The sequence below is a fragment of the Eumetopias jubatus genome, unplaced genomic scaffold, assembly GCF_037043125.1.
Source record: "Eumetopias jubatus isolate StellerSeaLion01/CBP00866 unplaced genomic scaffold, mEumJub1_p1.0 scaffold_13, whole genome shotgun sequence".
Lineage (NCBI taxonomy): Eukaryota > Metazoa > Chordata > Mammalia > Carnivora > Otariidae > Eumetopias > Eumetopias jubatus.
Window position 1 is genome coordinate 6,010,107 of NW_028274819.1, and position 20,964 is coordinate 6,031,070.

At 42.7% G+C, this 20,964-nt stretch overlaps 1 protein-coding gene across 2 annotated transcripts; it reads right to left on the reverse strand.

Annotated features, from left to right (window-relative positions):
* Positions 1-9,816: 9,816 nt before the first annotated feature.
* LOC114220480 (RNA-binding protein 4) lies at positions 9,817-17,532 on the reverse strand. Of its 2 annotated transcripts, XM_028118386.2 has the most exons (4): positions 17,214-17,531; positions 15,994-16,416; positions 12,096-12,789; positions 9,817-10,254 (listed from the first exon to the last, which is right to left on the reverse strand). In XM_028118386.2, the coding sequence occupies exons 2-3, from the start codon at positions 16,403-16,405 to the stop codon at positions 12,104-12,106; spliced, it is 1,098 nt and encodes a 365-aa protein (XP_027974187.1). In that variant the 5' UTR covers positions 16,406-16,416; positions 17,214-17,531; the 3' UTR covers positions 9,817-10,254; positions 12,096-12,103. The 2 variants fall into 2 exon arrangements, with proteins under 2 accessions (XP_027974187.1, XP_027974189.1); XM_028118388.2 differs by lacking the exon at positions 12,096-12,789 and having other exon boundaries at positions 17,214-17,532.
* Positions 17,533-20,964: the final 3,432 nt, after the last annotated feature.

A 20,964-nucleotide genomic window follows, 5' to 3' on the forward strand; every position in this document is an offset into this window, starting at 1 on the left:
GAACTTATGAAATCCAAGTGAGAGAACAGTGGCTCTTACCAGAGGGCCAACAGTCTAGAAGACTGTGAGAAGTAACACCAGCAAGATTCCTAATGGTTGAATGTGGGTGTAACCAAGTACTTGGCCAGAATAACTGAAAGATGGAGTCTCCATCAACTGGGATGAGGGAAGGGTACAACAGGAGTGGTGATAGAAGGGGATACTTATCAGAAGATCAAATTTACACAAGTTTTGAAAAATACCAGACGCTCAAGCAAAAATATCAAACGGGCAAGTAGGATATGAATCTGAAATTTGGAAGATCTGGACCAGAGACTTGACTTAGGAATGCTGATATATAGATGGCATTTGAATCGACAGGATCACCAAAGACCCAAGAGTTGAACTATGGAGGCTCTAACATCAAGAGATCAGAGAGAGAGAGGAACCAGCAGAAGAAATTGAAAAGGTAGAAAAACCAGGTGTTGTGTCCTGGAAGTCAAATGAATTAAGTGTTAAGGAACAGAAACTAATCAACTATGTCAAATACTCATACCAAAAATACAAGTAGGTAGATGAGAACTAAAAATTGACCAGGGGCTGAGGGGATTAACTACAAAGCAGCACTAGGGCCTTTTGAGGTGACAAAAATGTTCATCTTGTAATTTATCAATGTGTCAAACTGTATTCCTAAAACCAGTGTTATTTTACTTCATGGAAAGAACACCTCAATAAATCCTTTTTCTTTTCTTTATAAAAGGTGTGTCACCCTTAAAAACAATACAAGACTATTTCACTCAAGAGTAAAGGCCAGGGGCACCTGGGTGGCTCAGTCAGTTAAGATCTCTCCTGGGATTGAGTCCTGCATCGGGGTCCTTGCTCCAAGGAGAGCCTGCTTCTCCCTCTCCCTCTGCCTGCCGCTCTCCCTGCTTGTTCTCTGACAAATAAATAAAATCTTAAAAAAAAAAAAAAGTAAAGACCTAACAGGTCTTAGATGATCTGCCCCATCATTTAAGGATCTAACCTCCTCTACTACTCTCTCCCTGTCACTCCACTCTTGCCCCTACGAGCCTTACTACTAAAAAAGGCCAGCTACAATCCTACCTTGGGCCCTTGTTCAAGCTGTTCTCTCCACTTAAGAATACTAGAAGTCTATTTGGCTAACCCTTACCTCATTCAAATCTGCTCAAATCTCAGTTTCTCAGTGAGGCTTGGCCCCCGATTTATCACTATAATCTGCACACATACACTGCTCTCACTCTAACACTCCATACTCAACTCTTCCCTGTTTAATACAAAGCTATTTCCTGGGGCGCCTGGGTGGCTCAGTCGTTAAGCATCTGCCTTCAGCTCAGGTCATGATCCCAGGACTCTGGGATGGAGCACTGCATGGAGCTCCCTACTCACAGGAAGCCTGCTTCTCCCTCTCCCACTGCGCCCCCTACCCCTACTTGTGTTCCGTCTCTCGCTGTCAAATAAATAAATCTTTAAAAAGAAAAGATTAATACAAAGCTATTTCCTAACACACAATTTCCTATGTTCACTGTTTCCTTGAGTCATGAGCAAGAAGTAAGCCTCGATCTTTTCAGTTAAAAAAAAAAAAAGTGACCACATGACTTAGCAACATAAAATCACAAGCAGTGTTCCTGTGGAATGGTAAGGGTGAAAGTCTGATTAAAGAGGGTTTAAGGGGATGCCTGGGTGGCTCAGCCAGTTAAGCACCTGCCTTCAGCTCAGGTCATGATCCCAGGGTCCTACGATCAAGTCCCGCATCCGGCCCCTGCTCAGCGGGGAGTCTGCTTCTCCCTCTACCTGCCGCTCCCCCTGCTTGTGCTCGCTCTCTGACAAATAAAATCTTTAAAAAAAAATAAAGTAAGAAATAAAGAGGGTTTAAGAGTGGGTGCCTTGGTGGTTCAGTCGGGAGCATTTGCCTTTGGCTCAGGTCATGATTCTGGGGGGAGCTTCCTTCTCCATCTCAAATAAATAAAATCTTTAAAAAATAAAGAGGGTTTAAGAGAAAATGGAAGGCAATGATTAGAGACAAAACCATAGAAAATGCTTTTGAGGAGTTTTGCTACAAAAAGGAGTGAAGAAACGAAATGGTGGTAACAAGCAAGAGAAAATAGTCAAGAAATGTTTTTAATGGGAATAACACTATTTGTAATGCTAGTAAGACTGACCCAGTAAAGAGGAAAACTGGATGATAGGGGAGGGAAAGAACAGCAGCAGCGAGTTGGGCCCTAAGGTATTAAGTGGGGGCACTGGCAGCAAGCTAACCAGAGGGAATGTGATGTGATGTGGCTGCAGATGCTGGAGGGGCCCAACTGTGATGAGAAGACTAAAATTCCCTTCCGATTGCTTATTTTCTCAGTAAAGTAGGCCAGTAGCTGAGTAAGCCTAAGAGAGGACGTGAAAGAGACCAAGAACGGACTAGGGACCTGTGCTCCTGATTGCCTGGCAGAACCACGGGTCTACACAAGACAAGGTTTGTGAACATTCTTCCAAGTGAGACCAGTCACTGAGACTGTTTTTCTCCATCACCTTCAGCCTCATCAATCAAGTGACTGTGAACAGATGAACTGCATTTAATCTGGGATGTGGTTCTGCCAAGTATGTATGACGAAGCTGGGGGACTGGGTAGCCCCAGGGCTTGCAAGGAAAAGGATGTAAGCAAAGAAATGATAACGACTGGCATGTATTTCAAGTTGGGTACGGAAGTGAGAATATAAGAGGGTGAGGAAAATGAAAAGTTGGACCAATGAATTAGAAGTTCCAATGGGATCTAAGGGTTGAAATATTGAAGAAAGCAATCTGGAAAGACACAAGATGGCTGAATAACAACAGGAAGTAAACTTTAAAAAATTAAGAGGCTGACGTTTTGGAAGGACTGTTTCCAAACCAAAAAAACCCCCAAGACACCCTTCCGTACCACTGATGTGATTTACCCATTGGTGAAGGGGGAAAATAATGCCAGATTTACCCACTTCCTATCTTAAAAGATACCCAACACTAAAACCTAAAGGAAATTTGTTTCAAGAAACATTTTTATGACTAACTTGATTTTTGATGATGTCCAGCTACCATTTCCATTATTCAGTTTGATAAAAGCCCATCATTATGGTTCTAACATAACTTTCTAAATCCAGTTATATGAACTACATAAGAAATTAGTTTCTGATGAAAAACCACCCACCAATAGGAATGCTGGTCTACATAATAGATCATGCCATGTAGTCTGTCAAATAGTTTAGTTTAGTGAAATCAGGAAGGGAGGGGGGCTGTTTCTGCTGTAGCTTAAGAATGTACAAGAACTAGATGCCAAGAAGGGAAAATAAAAACAAAACAAAAAACCCATGGCTCTAGACACCCAAGAAACTAAGACATTTGCTAATATAGCACTATAATCTATAACTTGACCTACAACCAGTATGGAAAAGCCACTTGGGTAAAGGTTCAGCAAGTCTACCACTTAAGTTGAAAACCTGGGAGATTAAAATCTCCACTCAGGCCAACATAATGACGCAAAACTTGGGCCAAGTCTAAGATATATTTTGCAGTCAGATAACTTACATATTGTAAAAGGCCTACTTCAAGGAAAGGGCCATAAGACCTGGGTAAAGAATAACTCCTAAGAGAGCGAATGTAAGAACAGACCAAATAGGCCAATGCACAGATGGAACAGGAGCAGCCAAATCAAGTAAAATGAGCCCTTTCACTAAATATAAGCAAGTAAGTTTTGTCTTAGATTGCCAATGAGTGTAATTTGCCAAAGAAAATTTCAAAAGTTAAGGGGTTAAAACTTACGTGTCTGCCCCCAAGTTGGTATGCATGCTTTCCACCAGAGCTAGAAACAGTGTTATAACATAGAGAAGAAACAGGTGAGGAGAGAAAAATCAGTCTCATCCATCTTGAATAAGAGCCAAGATGGGTCCCTGTAGGCCAAATCCTGATAGGGAAGTCCTGGGCATTGCCACAAACGGATTGGGGAGCACCACCAGTTCTTCATCAAGTTCTGTAGGCTGAATCCTACAGACAGGCATGCCAACCCCAACAAATCTGATTAACACTCCATAAAGTAAAGCCTAAGTACTTTATTTTAAGCACTCTAGGTACAGATTCACAAGGGTTGATTTTGGTGCCAGGCCAACCCCTAGGGGCTATGATTTAATAATTCGTCTAAGGCAGTGGTTCCTCCCTGGATAAGCAGGGTTTGTCAGAGAAGGTAGGAGGCAGCCATGTCCTGTTCATTCCAGTCTTTCGTCAAAAAGGGTGCTAAAATTTCTTCCTTCTTACAATCAGAAAAGGAGATATGATGTTCTAAATAGCATTATTTTCATCCCTTCGTTCCACTGCTTGAGATTTGTTTCAATTTGTTCCCCAACTGAGCGGCCATCCAGAAAAAAAGTTAGAGATCTACATCACACTTTATACAAATAAATGCAAAGATTAAAATTCTAAACTTAAAAAACGAAACCATAAAAGTACCAGGAAAAAAAATTAAGAATTTTCTTACTTTTTCAAATGCAGAAATCCCAAGCATAATGCAAAAACCTCAAATCCTAAGAAAAGGCTGGAAATTCAACTACTACACATTTAATTTTTCTACAAGACAAAAACATCATGAAGTGACAAACTGGAAAAAAAACACTAGCAACTCAGATCACAAAGTTAGGTTCCTAAACTTATGTATTGCTTCCACAAATTAATAAAACCAATACCGTGCTTTTAAAAAGGTTAAGGACTAAGGATATGAAGACAAAAAAGAAATACAAATGGTTGTTAAAAATATAGACGATCTACCGCACTCATAAAAAGTTGGCAGGGCGCCTGGGTGGCTCAGTCGGTTAAGCATCTGCCTTCGGCTTGGGTCGTGACCCCAGGGTCCTGGGATCGAGCCCCGCATCAGGCTCCCTGCTTCGCGGGGAGTCTGCTTCTCCCTCTCCCTCCGCTGCTCCCCCTGCTTGTGCTATCAAATAAATAAAATCTTTAAAAAAAAATAAAATTAAAAAATAAATTTAAAAAAACAGCATCTATTAAGTTGGAAAAGATCAACAATGCACTAGAGATTAGAGTTTAAGAAAACATTGTCATTACCTTGCTGGTGGGAATATAAACTGTAATAACTTTTTTTTGGTAAAGAGTTTTTTTTTTAGAATTTTATTTACTTGACAGAGAACACAAGCAGGGGAGTAGGAGAGGGAGAAGCAGGCTTCCCTTCCCACCAAGCAGGGAGCCCGATTTTATTTATTTTAGAGAGGGGAGGGACTAAAGGGGAGAGGAGAGAATCTCGAGCAGAGCATGGAGTCCAATGCCGAGCTCGATCCCACGACCTTGAGATCATAACCTGAGCCGAAACCAAGAGTCAGATGCCTAATGGACTGAGCCACCCAGGCGCCCCTAAGTTGTATAGCTTCTGAGGAGAATCTCACATGTACCAAAATGTAAAATGCCATTCCACCTCTATGAATACAGCTTACAGATACACTTGCACTCATGCAACATAACCATATTTCATTTAATACAAAATGTCGATTTTTAAGGTGCATCATTATTTTACATACCACTAAAACCAAGGCACTGCTAATTAAACGATGGATATCAAAATACACTCAAATTTCAGAGATACTAAAAAACGTGAGGAAAATGTAAGAACTGATTAAATATGTAATCCTCTAACTTCATGTTCATTTCATTCCATAAAACTTTTTTCTTTTAAATTGAAGCATATATTCAAAATCTGGTTCCCCATCTTTGCCAGGTCTTCTGCATTTTTATAGATGGCACCATGGTCAAACTCTATAGGAAACGTTTTTTGGCACCTTCGCTTCCAGGCTTTCCAGGAAAAACTTCTTTGTTCACTACTCAAGCCTGTTCTTCAAACCATTTCAAGTCTATAAATAAATCCGAAGGGTCCTACACCAGCTCAAGCCAGTGGATAAAAACTACCTTCCTCCTTTTGCAAAAGCGTGGATGATATACGTAAGACCGGAAGTTCTAGTCTATACTAAGGAAGGTCCAGACCCTCACAGCTGGTTTTAACACTTCTTACATAGTGAAATTGAGAGAGGTCCCATCTTATTCCATAATGGAGTAGGAACAACTCAGTTTGTTGGATAGAGGTACTGAATGAAACCAGCAGGCTCAGCCCTTAAAGGAAGAACCAGCCCTGGTGGACAAAGAAAAAAGTACCATTTCCCTCTGTTGGCCTTGAGAAGTTAGACAAAACAGGAGCAGTAATAAAATGCTCAATTCAGTTTTTAAGGTTTACTTGCCACTAGCTAAAGCACTTCCTTCTTTGGTGTCTTATCTTTGTGATAGACTGCTAGCACCATCCCTGCCCCGTTATCTCAGAAATGCTATTTACTTGTCAATAAAGTAATACAAGTCCCTGCTCCTGTCAGTTGAAAAGGTTCATGGAGTGTTTAGCCATCACCTCAGGCTTAAGAGAAAAGAACTGTTAGCATGACAAAAATTTACTTTTATCATAGTAATCCATAAACATGGTTTAACAAAGAGTACAAGGTTTTCAAGTCTCTTGCTTCATACTCCCCAGAAACAATTTTTTAGCTGTTCTTACCTTTATGGGACTCAATAAAATTGTCATTATTCTCCATTTACTTTTTAAAATTATGTTAATTTCTATTATTGAATGAGTTTTGCTCTTACACATCTCATAACTCACCCATCCACACTTCCCCGTTCTCCCAATTTAGTTAGCTGACAATTATTTGATGAACAGTGCTGCCGTGATGACTAGGTTGAGACCCATAATTCTATTTTACAAGTTTTGGTAAAACACTTGTTTTTTCATTTATTTTCTATGTACTTATCAGTAATGCAAGCTCTACACTCTTCAAATGAACCAAAAATTTCCTCAAAATATTAAAATCCAGGAACTTTTAAATTCTGTCTTGGAATTCCCTTCTGTAACTCTACTTTGCCCTGCTTCAAGCAAGACTATACTGTTCTCCAAGCTCAAAGCAAAGGACTCCCGGGACTTCCCACTGTCATTATTCTGGGAATTCTTTTTTGCCTCAGCATGAGACCACATGGAAAACAGCAGTACTGAGCAAACTTTACTCCAGTAGTTTGCAACAGCACTTAATACCAGCATGGTGGGGCGCCTAGGTGGCTCAGCTGGTTAAGGGTCTGCTTTCAGCTCGGATGATGATCCCAGGGTCCTGAGATCAAGCCCTACATCAGACTTCCTGCTCAGCGGGGAGCCTGCTTCTCCCTCTCTCTGCTGCTCCCCCTGCTTGTACTTTTTCTGTCAAATAAAATCTAAGGGAAAAAAAAGAACACAATGCTAATGCTCTACCTCTCTCAGGATTTTATCCCCCTAACAGTCTAGTTTAGTACTGAGGTAGCTCTGGGCTAAGGAGCCTGGTTTAATTTGGCATTCACCCAAGTCAACCCCAATTTTGATGCCTGGAAGACTCTTTTACGTCAAAGCTAAGGCCTAACACCAAATCAAACCCCAGTATCACCCTGAAAACAGCTCTCCTAAGTCCTAGGACCCATCCAGAATCAGATGGGTCATATCTGGGCCAGATGCCAACGCTACAGAATAGTGTGACCATTCCCATCCCCACCTGACTTCCAGTGATACAATTATCTGCACACCCAAGACCTAGACAGAAAGCTACTTGCAGAGGCAAGGTGAGGACAGCTACTTTGTAGTCTCCACAAGTGTATTTACACAAAGTAGGTGACCAGTTAAGTATTTCATGAACTACAAAGCCAGCTCTCAGGTGGATGCTAAGCACACTTTACTCAACAGAAGGAATGGTGGAAGGCTACAGAAAATCCATGGATGAAAGCATTACTCTTAAAACTACTGTAGGACTCCTGAGCTAAGTGATAGTATAATTTTGTCTATTACACAGAGCAGACTACGTAGCCTCAACTCAGAGGTACACCTGACTGGAAGCTTAAACACTAATTTAAAAAAACTTTATTTAAATTGGACTTGTTGATATTTCCCCAACATTTTTAGAATTCATTTCCACTGTGCTTAATTGTGTTTTGCCTTTTAACAGTAATCACAGAGCACAGCAGGAATGAAGCATTAAACCAGCCCAGATTTTGACAGTCATGAAAAACTGCTCTTAGGTTGTCTGTTACAGGGAGACCATGCTCTCAAAGGAAAAAGAACGACTCCCTTTAAAATTTTAACCAGACACTGTTTTATAGAGCAAAAATATATTACCTCCATATCTAATCTATGACATGCCATTACCACAGAAAAACTTTCTCCCACTACTCACATCTAAGTAAAATTCCTTATTTGACATTTTGTCCCCCCCTTACACCATAAGCTCCAAACTATAGCCAGCATCTACAACAATACTTTGCAAAATATCACTCAAATTATTTGTTGAAGCAATGAATACTGTTAATCTCCACCTTCTGAAACTTGCGAATTCCACCTATCAGACCAAGGAGTGTACCAATGAAAGTGCCGAAGAGTGATGGGTCCAGCTTTTCAGAAAAAAGGGAATCAAAGTAGGCACCACCCTCCAAGAAGTGGGAATGGCAGACCCAGCCAAGGAAGATAAAAGAGACAAATGCAAGTAAAGTAACTATAGACTTTACTCATAATCTTCCCGTTATTGACCACTTCTTATCTGTAGAAGCTAATAACTCTTTTCAACCTTAATCCCCTTAACTCCACCAAGTTTTCCTGGAACCGTTATCTTAATCACTAGACCCCCCCCAATCATAGACAGCTTGTGTTCAGCAATTATTTATATTTTGAGGATTAGAGGAGTAAAACGTAATATTCAGAAAAATGGTCGCTGGGAGTGTTAAATGAGAGAACACATAAATGACCAATCACGGGGTTTCATAGAGAGCAAACATTCAGTAAGTTACAAGTTATATACATACAGAGTTATTTCCATCTTGGCCATCTATGAATCAGAACCAGTCAGGTAGAAGCCTTAAGTAGAAAAATTGAGGAATCACCCAACTAATGACCAGATCCTTTTCAACTCCCATCACAACCCACCTTTCCTAAAGGCATACAGTAGGTGCTCAATATTTATTGAATGAATGGTTCTAGAAAATACCCTACATGAAGCCTTACTATTTATAATGTTAAAACTGGAACCAAGGTACAGACAAGAAAAAAAATCTGGAAGACATTCTGTTTTGATAGAAGCATGGAACTAAGAGGCAGTGGCTCGTTCTTGCACTCATCCCCAGGCACATTATTAAATACTCTGAAGCTCACTGTTGGGTCCTTTTTCTGTGAAGTACAAGTTAATGAGGTGCTAGTGGTACCATTCAGGTATTCTTTGGATTTTGGCAGAGCTATAAAAACAGATGGTGAAAGGCATCAAAAAAATGTTACTTACTGGCCTAGAGAAGCAGCAGAATGCTGACAGAACCACAACTTTATTTTTCCATATGGCATGAAAAATGAAAGCTGACCTATTCCTTCAAACTCTTCCTTTTCCTAGAACTCTTATCTTGGCAATAAATCAGGCTAGATGTACTGACTGACTGGGTGGTTAGAATGGTAGTAAGAGGCACATGATGACTGCTTTGCAAGCAGGGAAAGACGTGTATCTCAAAACTACTATTAAGTAGTTGGTTTTATTACAAAGGTGGACTAGTGGGAAGAAGTCTTTACTGGAATAAGGCTACCTGCCAGGGTTCTTCTGCACACGACCTCTTTTTCCTTTGGCACCTGTAAGTCCTACCTACAATAAAGTAACTGCAATGATGTTCACCCAGAGCTCAATGTCAAACTTTATACCCTCCCCTTCTCTTCCAGAATAAAAGAATCCAGACACAAGCCCAAGCAAGAATTCTCTCAAAGCACACATACCCTAAGTTGAAAAACCATTTATTTCACGGAAAAAAAAAAGTTATCCAACTCTATGTGTCTACCCGCCACAAGCCTTTGGGCCAAAAAGACTCAGGAACAGTGACACTCTCATCAAGGTCATTCCCAAGTCCAACACCCACTGGAAGCAGGAGGCGGGGAGACAGCACAACCCCCACCACAGTTTCTGCACACAATGAGGCCTGCTGGGAGAATAGAACATAAATGGGAAACTACAGAAGTACTGAAGAACAGGAAGAACGGGAAAATGGGCAGGAAGGAGGAAAGGAAGAGGTGGTCTGAACTTAGCAAGGTAAATTAAGGTCCACGGTTCCTGAGGGACTGAACGTACAGAGCCGAGAACGTCCCGGAGATGGGGTACCACGAAGGGTGTATTCTCATGCACAACCGCAGCTCGGAATTTCAGCCCACACACATCCCACCTGAAAGAGAGCACAATACAGGGGCTTTACAGCAAAGCTCAAAAGGGCTTTCCTACTTAAAACTTCAAAGAACATCTTTATCAAGTCTGATAACTTGACACTCCTTTTAAGTTTACTTGTACCCATACCCAGTACCACAATAACCTCTAAAAGTGAGAAGAGCTTCATGCCCAGAGAGTAACTGGGAAGGTCAAGCAATCCCAGGCTGGGGCCTTTCTCTAAATTAAATAGCAAATACTTTTTCATGACAGTAAGCAAAGACAGTGCGTTTCTCTTGATGTTAACATTAGCATTCCTCAGAAAAGGTCATGTCCACATCACAAATTATCACTAGAGGGCAGGAAAAAAAGAAAGGTTTCAATTAGCTCTCTGGGGTAAAAGTCAAAAGTACGTTTGAATCTGGGTTTACTACCAACCTCCAAATTAAAAATCATTCAAGGTCTAGGCAAAAGTAGCATCAACTGAACAAACTTTAAGACCTGAGGGCATCCAATTCTGCCTAGTGAAGAAACTAAAAGAATGTAGTGGAGGGCATGTGTAAGCTACCTATTAAGTTATTCTTTCTTTTCCAGCCCTATCAATGATTTCTTATCCAATAATCCTAGGTAAGTCATATATCTTCTGCCTTAACTGAAAGATGAGAGAATATCACTCAGCCTGTCATTACAAAATTACGGACTGAAGGTAATGTCTGGGATACACTAGGGGGTACCCAAAACAAAGGGTGTTGAGAACCACCCTTTAATACAACAGCAATCTCAAACACCTAGAGCCCAAAGCTGGCAAGCATCAGAAAGAATATACTCAAGTAGAGCCAAATGGATCATGAGGCTCAAAATGTATAGCAGAGGAAAAAGCCAGAGGACTCAAGGTAGAGCTGGTAGTTCAAGAGTATTAAATGCCCATAACTAGTGGGAAGATGAAGGGAGTGATCTGCTTAAGGCAAAGCTCCCAACCCTGGTGTTCATGCAGATTTGTATTAGTATATACCTTGAAGAAGTGGAGTAGGGATGTCCAACTGTGGGACTGTTTTTAAAACAAAAAAAAAAAAAAAATGAACGAAGTAAATAGGCTCTTATAGGACAGATTCAAAGATAGAGCAATGGAGTGGGCACTCTATTCAGGGAATGAATCTGAGCTGAGTGGAGAAGTTGGATTTGAGTCTATGCCCCAGACTCCTTGTTGAAAGCTTTATAAAAATTAAGCTACCTTTTCTGCTCTCTGCCCCAACTTACCATCAAAGAAGTTTTTTCTGTAAAGCTCATAGGGAGTGAACCGTTCAGGAATGTCAGAAAAATGCTGCTTCAAGATTAAGATGATGCCACCTGGGTAGTCTTCATAGTAACTGGGACCCGAGCAGTGATGACTAGTTAACTAGTTATCAATTTTGTATTACTATAGGTCATATCCGACCTTTCACGTAGCACGAAACAGAACAGGAAACTTGCAAACCTTAATAATGTTGCACACCTAGGAATTTCAACAAAGGCTCTGAGAAACGGCACACCTCAGTCTGAATATATGGGTCCCAGGTTCAGTTCAATTACAGCACAGAGGTGTGACCCAAGATTCATCACACCATTCTTTGTTTTTCCAGGCACAAATAGCATCACACTGACTCCCACTACTAGGAGCCCTGGAAAAATAGCCATGAGGGCTAAGGATGTTTATTTATTTATTTCAAAAAGTTAGGTAGTTAAGGACTTCTCCCTAGCCTCTGAACCATGCTAGTAACCTTACCCTAACCCAGCAAAAGCAAGCAAGCAGGGCAGCCTAAGTGGAGCCTTTAGGCTGCAGGAGGAATGGCAAAACCAGAACAGGGGACACCCCACCGCTCTCACCTCAAGCCTTAAAAGGCTGAATACCGCGCCCGATCCGCATACTGCTCCCGCTCATACCGGGCCATGTCGTACAGGGAATTCCGCGCGGCCGCCGAAGCTTGGGACAACTCACTCTCATGCCCGTAACCGTAGCCCTCTCCAACAGTGGGGACTGGGGCTGTAGCGCGACGCAGGGGGCTCCGATCCCGCCCGTAATATGAAGTGGAAGCTGCAGTAACAGCAGCAGCGGCTGCTGCAGCAGCAGCAGCTGTAGCAGCAGCAGCTCCTGAGGTCGGCAACAGGTGTCTATCGTAGGGATCAAGAGAGGTGGAGGTGAGGTGACTGGCCATGGCTGTGTTCTGGACTTGTGGCAGCTGGGACAGGGTCTGCTCTGCGTAATTATACGCAGAGGCAGCTGCAGCCGCCACTGCCTCATAGGACCGGGCAGCACGGCAGCGCTTGTAGTAGGCATCGAGCGCTCCGTACGCGTTGTTGTAATACAACGAATCCCCATAGCTCATGGTGTAAGGTGTACGCACTGCTCCATATTGCTCATTATATTGCTCGGTAAAGTCTGCCACTCGGCCCGAACGATCTATCGGACACTCTTTGGACCAGTGCCCCTCTTTCCCGCACCGATAGCAGCCGCTCTGGTCTCCCATCCCGGGCGCAGTCCTAAGCCGGCTGGTGGACAACTGCACGTGCATTCGTTTGCCTTGAAGAAACAGACGCAAGAAGGGTTGCTATCACTCTTAGTCATAGCCCGCGCCCCTACCCCAGACACCGGTCATAGCAATGGCTTTACCTAGACAACTCTAATGCAGGATTCGTTGCCAAAAGATTTAAACAAAACAAAAACAAAAAAAAGAGTCCACTATATAAATTCAATATAATGACCTGATTTCAGGCAAAGATCAATTAGATGAAGAAATGTTTCAGCTCTAACACCAGTTTAATGCTTGTGCCCAAAAAAAAGCACTTTCATCCTTTGCCAAGTAACTGTAGACAAAAACTACCCTGAACAATAGCCTACTGTCAAAAGAAACTACAGTAACACTCCTCCACAAGATTCTGACATTTCCCATCTTCACTACCAAGACTGATTTCATTAAGCAGCACAATGCAAAGGCTAGTCCCCTAGCTCCCCACCCCAAAAATCAGAGAGTAAGACCCTAAAGTTACCACCGATAGAGAATATGACCCAAACATGATCAGTGGCTGAACGTGATAGGCAAGTTTCAAGATTTCTGGGAAAACACTTATGAATTGGGGGGAAAGGGACAATAAATACACACTGAAGGACTGTCTTCCCCCTTAACGGAATCCTTTAAATTGCTGGTTCTGACAGTCATTCCACCGAAGATTCTTTAAAATCTGATAGCTAAACTTTAGTGACCTAAGGAAACAGGACAGACAATTCACAAGATGCCTGAATTTTTAAAAAGATTTTGAAAAACATGGAAGAAAAAGGGGAAAGTAGGTGAGAAAAACGGAGAATAACCAGTAATATAACGGATCAAAGAGTTCATTTTTACAAGATTAAAATACTTTTTCTACTTAAACTAGGGATCAGAGAGATTCTAAGAATACACAATAATACTATCTTTTGATGAAAATTACAATTTATATTCTGGAAATAAAGAATATTACTTCTGGAAAACTTAACAAAAGAAACTTTTTAAGAAGTTTAAGGGTTAAATCTTTTCACAGAAAGTTTCCAGCTAACGTGATCTACCAATTTATTGGTAAGCAAAATTCCACCAAAAACTTCCAATGCAATTGGCTATGATGTACCCAAACATGCAGATATGAAAAGTGAACGGTTAGAAGCAAGGGAGAGTCAACAGATAGGTCTTCTACTCACCTTAACAATACAGAAATTGGTAAACAGACAATTTCACATGCAAAATTAAAGTCCTGGGAAGCTGGAAAAGGGAAAAGGAGGTGGGAGGATCAAACTACCCCAAAAAATCCTGCTGTAAACATTACAGTGTAGATAGACTGCAAGTTAGGAGCTAAGATAAGCAATTAAGTACTTAACTGTTTTGAAGTGCTCACCTATGTCCCTCTGGCATTTGCCCATGGGGCCATTCTGGCACCTAAGAAAACAAGTGCAACCAAGGAACTAACCTTGCACATTCATGACATAAAGGTCATTAACTAACGCCCTGATCTAAGGATGTGTCAATTCCAAAGCCAAAAAAGAAAATAAGTCTTTAAAAATATCTACAATTGATGTCTCTTAAATGAGCAAACAAGAGAGAATACACCCAACACTGAAACACTAAAAGGGTTAAAAGACCACCTTCATCAACACTGCTACTCCTTGTACGCAAAGAACTCTACTGAACAGTACTAAGGAAAATAACTAATATTAAGAAAAGCAGTGAAAATATAAATAAGCACAGGTAGCACCAGAGGGCCTTCAGTTCATATGCTAAGAGTTATGCCATAAGGACAAGTTGTCCTGTATCAGTACACACTGGCCTCCCCTTACACATGTAACTACTACAAGCAGACACAGCCTCCCATTCTATAACTGGGTTAAGTGAAGAAAAGTGTCCAAAAATTAGGTATCATATCACAAACCCTCCACAAAAGCAGCCTTGACCCCAATTAAGTTGACAGCAAATAATTCTCAACTTACCAATTAAAAAAGAAAAACAAACTAGACCTGAGAGACCAGTGACACTTTTCTTTAATAATGCACAGCAATACCCACGACACAGTGCACCCATTACTTGGGGGAATGATGATCGGACCTCCAGCTCTAAGAAAGGTCCAATTTAAGGGAAATAAACACCCAAAACAGCAGCAATGACTCTTAACAAAAGGAGTACTCAGGAAAGGAAGCCGTAACTACCTTATCTGGGCTAAAAAGGTTGGAATATACTTTAAAAATATACAAAGAGTTGAGGGAGTATCCCGTTAACTTGGAAGTAGTTACAACCAAAGGGAAAAGGCTCTTTTTTGATACTGGGGACACAAAAGGGAGGGGTGGAGGGGTGGGAGAAGAGTCAGCAACTCACCACGTGGTAACCCACACTCACCCTTCCCGACTGCCACTCTAGCCATAGGAGCTCAGATTTTAAACCAAGAAAAGATAAAACCTTCCATATAAAGGGACAATCCATACCATTACTCACGCTGCCCTCCAGGCACACTAACAATCTAGCCAATGCTCTAAGGTTAACCCCCATCTAAATGCTCTATTCACCAAGGATGTTAAGAGTCCACCCTCCAGTACAGTGAAAAAGCATTGCCATTATTGCCCCCCAAACCCCAATATCTCCTCCTCAGAAACTTCTAAAAATCAGGCTTTTATTCTGGAGGGGCCTCATCCTCCACAAACAGAATCTCTTGGTAAAAGCATTAACAGAAAACCAACAAGAACGATAGCCCTTTAAAGACACCAGTCATCTAAAAACTAGTTATTTAATGATTACTTATCTTTAATGGGAAATTATGAGTTGGGATGGGGGGGTGGTTTAACGGGGATTCTGCTCCCCAAAATGTTGCTTAGGATGCTCTTGCCAGATTCTTTTTATATAAAATGAGGTATAATGCTGATACTGGGCTGAGGCAATAAATTCAGAGTGAACCAATGATATATGCTCTACCAAGAAAAGGGAAAAAAATTAAAAAGACAAGATAATTGGGGATATCAAAGGAAAGGATTTCTGTGCTAACAGGCATAAAAGTCTTAGGAGTTCCAAACTAAAGCCATGTGGTAGACACTGATCTAACTAAGGTAAAGCCTCTAAATCCCATGTATTCTCCATTTTAACTCCATCACCCATAATGCTTCACCATCAACACCAACAGCTGTATCTCTACCCCAAACCCCTCCCTTTACTTATCCAACCTATTTTCTGCATACAGCCTGTGTTCAGCCCTCTTCCCAAAGAGGGTGGTTCACCTTGAAACTCTGTGTTGTCAAGGCCCCTGATGGCCTCCACTGCATCCTCTGCCCGCTCCATGTGTACGAAGGCATAATCTTTCACGATGTCACATTCGATGACTGGACCATACTCCTCAAACTTGGCCCGAAGCTCTTTGTTGGTACAGGTGGGGCTGATATTGCCCACATGCAACTTTGTGGAGGTTTTGCTCTTATTCTTGCTGGCTTCCACGTTGATGTTCACCCCGTGCAGCTTGTAGTGGTGCAGGTTGCGTATGGCATCCTCAGCCGCCGTCTTGTCCTCTATGTGCACAAAGCCGTAGTTCTTAATGATGTCACATTCCAGCACCTTCCCATACTGCTCAAAGAGTGAGCGGATCTCCTGCTCTGTGGCCTCCCGGGGCAGGTTTCCAATGAACAGCTTCACCATCTCGACACAGCCTGCATGGGAAGAAACAAAATTTCTAACAAAAGACATAAGGCTCGCGTCAATTAAAAACAAACTCTAGGAAATATTTCCAGTTTTCCCTTTCTCTTACATGCCCACCTCCACAGAACAATCAAAGGAAAGTGGGAATATGGAGGCCTGCTACAGTACAAACCCGTAAGAATAAGAAAATGTCTGTAATAGAAAGGTCCTTAGTAGACAAAGGGTTTGAAAAGAGCTGGAAGCTTCTAACCAAAATGGATATGAAAATGAGGGCAATACATGCAGGGCTAGAGGTACTGGGCTTTTCTATCCACTGTGAGGTCAGAAAACGAAAGTCTAACTACTGGCTAGCTGAACTGACTACTGAAATTATGAATTAGTTCTTCCTCTCGCAACCGAGCGAGTGGTCACCATTTCCGGAAAACTGGGCCTTTTAACAGCTACGTTTTCGGGTTTCCTTTGGAAGAAGTCAACCGGCGACCCGGGCCAGAGAGCAAGGCATGAGGAGAGTACAGGAAGTGCAGGACTGGGGAACGCCTCTCCCGAGGTGCCATCCTAACGAGCTCCTGCAGAATGGGGAAATGCGTGGCCAGAGAAGGGGGCTTTAGACTCATCAGCCAGACAACAATGTCACAGGGCCCAAGAAATTCTCGAAAAGGGTTTCAATTTCCTGAGTCTAAGGAAAATGCGGTTATCTATATGGAAACCTCAGGGCAGGAAACCGAGCCAAGTCGGGCAGAAGGCAAGGTGGGGAGAAAGCAGGGTATTCTCGGGGGAGGTCGTGGGGGAAGGGCTGCTTCAGGCTTACCGCGCAATGCCCAGCACCGAGGTCGGCTCTCAGAGACGGGTGCGCAGGCCAAGACCCCACTACGATACCCCTGCAGCCCAAAGGAGTGAGGTAAGATTTAACAGGGGGAAAAAAAAAAAAAGACAGCGGAGGGGCTTGGAGTCTCTCACCCGCACGGAAATCAGCAGGGGCTCTTCCTCGCGGCGCAGACGCTTCTGACAAAACGCTAAAATGGCGGCGGCCGCAGCAGTGACTCTGGGTAGAAGGGGAGGTGAGTGTACCACCGGATTGGCTGCTCAGTTAAGTTAAAGGCAGGCGTTCCCATAGATCCTCTTCCTGATTGGTTACCACCAACGCCAATTACCTGAGAGGCCGGGAAGAGGTGGAGACGTCAGTAACCCCGGAGCTTTTATGCGAATGCCAATGAACGCCTATCTCGCGAAGCCGAAGTCACTGATTGGGCAAGAGGTAGGCGTGGGGGAGGAACTACAAACGTGGGCTTCGCCGGCGGGGTGCGGCCCGCCATTAGGCGGAGCGAGCTAAGGCCCCGGTGTGGCGGTCTTTAGCTTCGTGGCGCCAATTTTGTGAAGCTTCCACGTTTTGCCACCGACACGTGCACATCCTGACGGTATCCCCCGCTCCATTCTGCCTTCTCTGAATTTGTCCTTCTACACTCCCAACCACCAACCCCTCGCAGCCAAGATGCTATACGATAGGTTAGACCCAAACGCCAGGTAAGAAAAATAACGAAGCTTCCCCACCTGAAGAACCAACCTCCTCCTTTGCCCAAGAATCCACACTGTAGCCCTAGGAGTCCCGGAGCTCCCCTCGCATCAAAACTACTGTCATAGATGGTGAAAGGAATTCTGGAAACGGTTAATGGGCGCGGCTTCAATTAGGTTATAACGGCCTCGAAGTTGGCCCGGTTGGAGGCTGCGTTACTCAGGAGGCGCTGAGACCAGTTCCCGCGAGGAACCAGCCTCCCGGTGTGGGTCCAAGATGAAGAAACGGCTTCTCTGTGCGACCTTGGAGATTGAAAACGCCCCCACCCCGCCCTGAGAAAAAACTGGAGCAGCGAAAATTTTTTGTTTTATTTTATTGGGCGCCATCAGCCAGAGCTGTAGGTTTAAACTCCTAGAACCGACCTTAGAGGAGCCTAATCACATCCAGCTATAAGCAAAATACAATCAAAATAGCATTCTCCAGAGCGTCCGGCTCCCTCATCACATTTTCTTTCTCATCCTTTGGCTTCTTCACATAATCCCGTATTCTTTGAGCAAGCAATGACCCTTTGCGAGGCAGCTTTTGAAGAGAGTTAAAAGCGGGAGTGGGAAAGGTGCTGGATGAAAGAACTTAAAAGGTTATCTATGAGGAAAGGGATCATGAGTGGAGCTGACATAACATACAACCGTCCAAAGCGGCCCCAGAAAGGGGGGTGGGGGCCATAAAAAGAAAGGAGTCAAAGTTGTGGAAATGAGTTTTAAAACCGGACATGACTCAGGAATCAAATGGTGGAAATCTGGTCAAGACTTACTCTAGGGTGGGAAGAGCAAAAGACCTAAAAACATCAAAATATTTACAGATGGTGGTCACTCATCGTGGTCCGTTTTCATTGTGGATTTTGATACTGAAACTGAGTAAAGGCCTTATAATCCGTGATGAAGAAAATCAACTCCATGTTAGTCAGCTGTGTGTGTGCCCTTTTAAGGAGGCCAGCCATCAAATGAGGGTCACCACTCAATCTGCAGGGCAACGCATCTGGTATAGAAATTCTCTCAGCTCCTTTCAGTTTGATCTTCCAAATTTTGTGTCCTCCAACAGCCCTGGAGATAAACTTTCTCCCAAAATACCAAAGCAGATGAGATCCACTCACTCTATAAACTAAGAATCAATCTCTCCAAGCCCAAAGGGGAGAGGACTGGGAATATAAATCTCAGGATCACAATCCATGCCAGTTTGCAGACCACAGCCTCCCCCCTCCCGCCCCCAACACTCTCAATCTAATTTACCTTCTGAAAGCCTTTAAGGTGGAGTAATAGGTTTCATTTTGCAAGCTCATCCAACTGAGTAAAAGCACATTAAATTATCACCTGATTCTTAAAACCCACTGCAACTTGAAAATTTTCAAACTCACCCTGGTTCTTGCCAGAATCTCCCAATCTCTTTAACAAACACCCCCCCACCCCCCCCACACACTACGCTCCACCCCACACACCCCAAACCCCAAATATGCTCCAGTACACTGGCCTTTTTTGTTCCAAGTTCATTCAGACTGGAATGTTCTTTCCCCAAGGTCCTTCGATGGCCACCCCATCTAAAGACGTCCCCCTACTCCAACCCTACCTTAGAACTCCATGCCATGACTTCATGTTATTTTTCCAAATACTTACCACCACTTGAAATCCTATTTGTTCATTCCATTTATTTCTCCTCCCTCCCCCATCAAATACTTGTTCAAGGCAGGAACTTTTTCTTCTTCCCTATTCTATCCTCAATGTTAACTGCACCTGGAACATGGTAGACACTCAATTATTTGTTGACTAAGTTAACACAAGGGTGAATGAATGCAAGACTTCTTTTGGAAACCAAAAGGAGAAGTACTTTGGATTTCCAGTCAGTATCAGCTTAAGACCATGGACCCTTAGTTCTAAAAACAAGCACTTTTATCCTTATTACCCAGTATGCTTTCCAGTCTCCCTCAAACAGAAAAAGCAGGATGCCCAAAAGCCAGGGGGTAACCTATGCTATAGCTTTTGATCATCAGGATGACCAGCCTGACAAATGCTAAAAAATGAAGCTTTGCGTAGAAAGATCTGTTTGTAGTTCAAGCATCTCCATACTAATGTTGACCTATCCAACTCTATTTTACTGAGTACTAAAGAAGCTTAATATTCACCCCTTAAAAACCATTAAGGTTTATAAATTAAAAACATCTGGTCCAAATCCTCTACCTTACCAACCCAACTATGCAAAACAATTGAATGCAGAGTTTTAAAAGCACCGTGTCCAGAACACTTTAGATGCCATTTGGGTGATTTTTAATTTGCTGATCAAGTTACCAAGCACCTAAAAGGTAAAGTGACTTGTCCAAAGTCATCTAGAAAGCTGTTATCTGTCATAGCCAAGCATAAATATACATTATTCTCACTGCAGACCTTGAAAAAGACAAAAGTGCGTGGAGCCTGGACTCTTGAAGAGAAATAAGGGAAAAATCCAAACTTGGGGGGGGGGACACTGATGTCAGTGAAAACCATTCAAAGTGTGAATAATCTATTACTTTCACACCCTTAGGGGTGAATATATATTATTTATACATGTTAATAACTCTGGCTCCTGTCCAGAAATGAGTTATTGGTTTAGTTAAGAGCTTAAATTAAAAACCAGTATTCTCCAGGGATGTCCAGACTGGCCTTCCTTGAGTAGGCCAGTCAAGCAAGCTTCCTAAGCCTCTGATTCCACTGGCAGCTACACTCTCTTATCCTCCCCTTACTGTCTTTGCAGGTTCCCTACCCCATGCCTTTCTTTTCCATACCCAAGGAGAATCTGATCTCAGGACACTGAAGTGTTGCCTGAGACTGGAAGTGACAAAAAATGGTGTAGTCCATGTCCTACTTCACTCCTAGGTACCACTCATTTAAAAAAAATCCAATGCTTCACTGTTACTCATATGTGCTGCACTCACACCTACGTCCAAAGTCCTTTGCTCAGATGTGTGCTCCACTAGGCCACCCCAAACTCCCCAAAGTGTTCTAACTCATGTCTGTGAGACAGC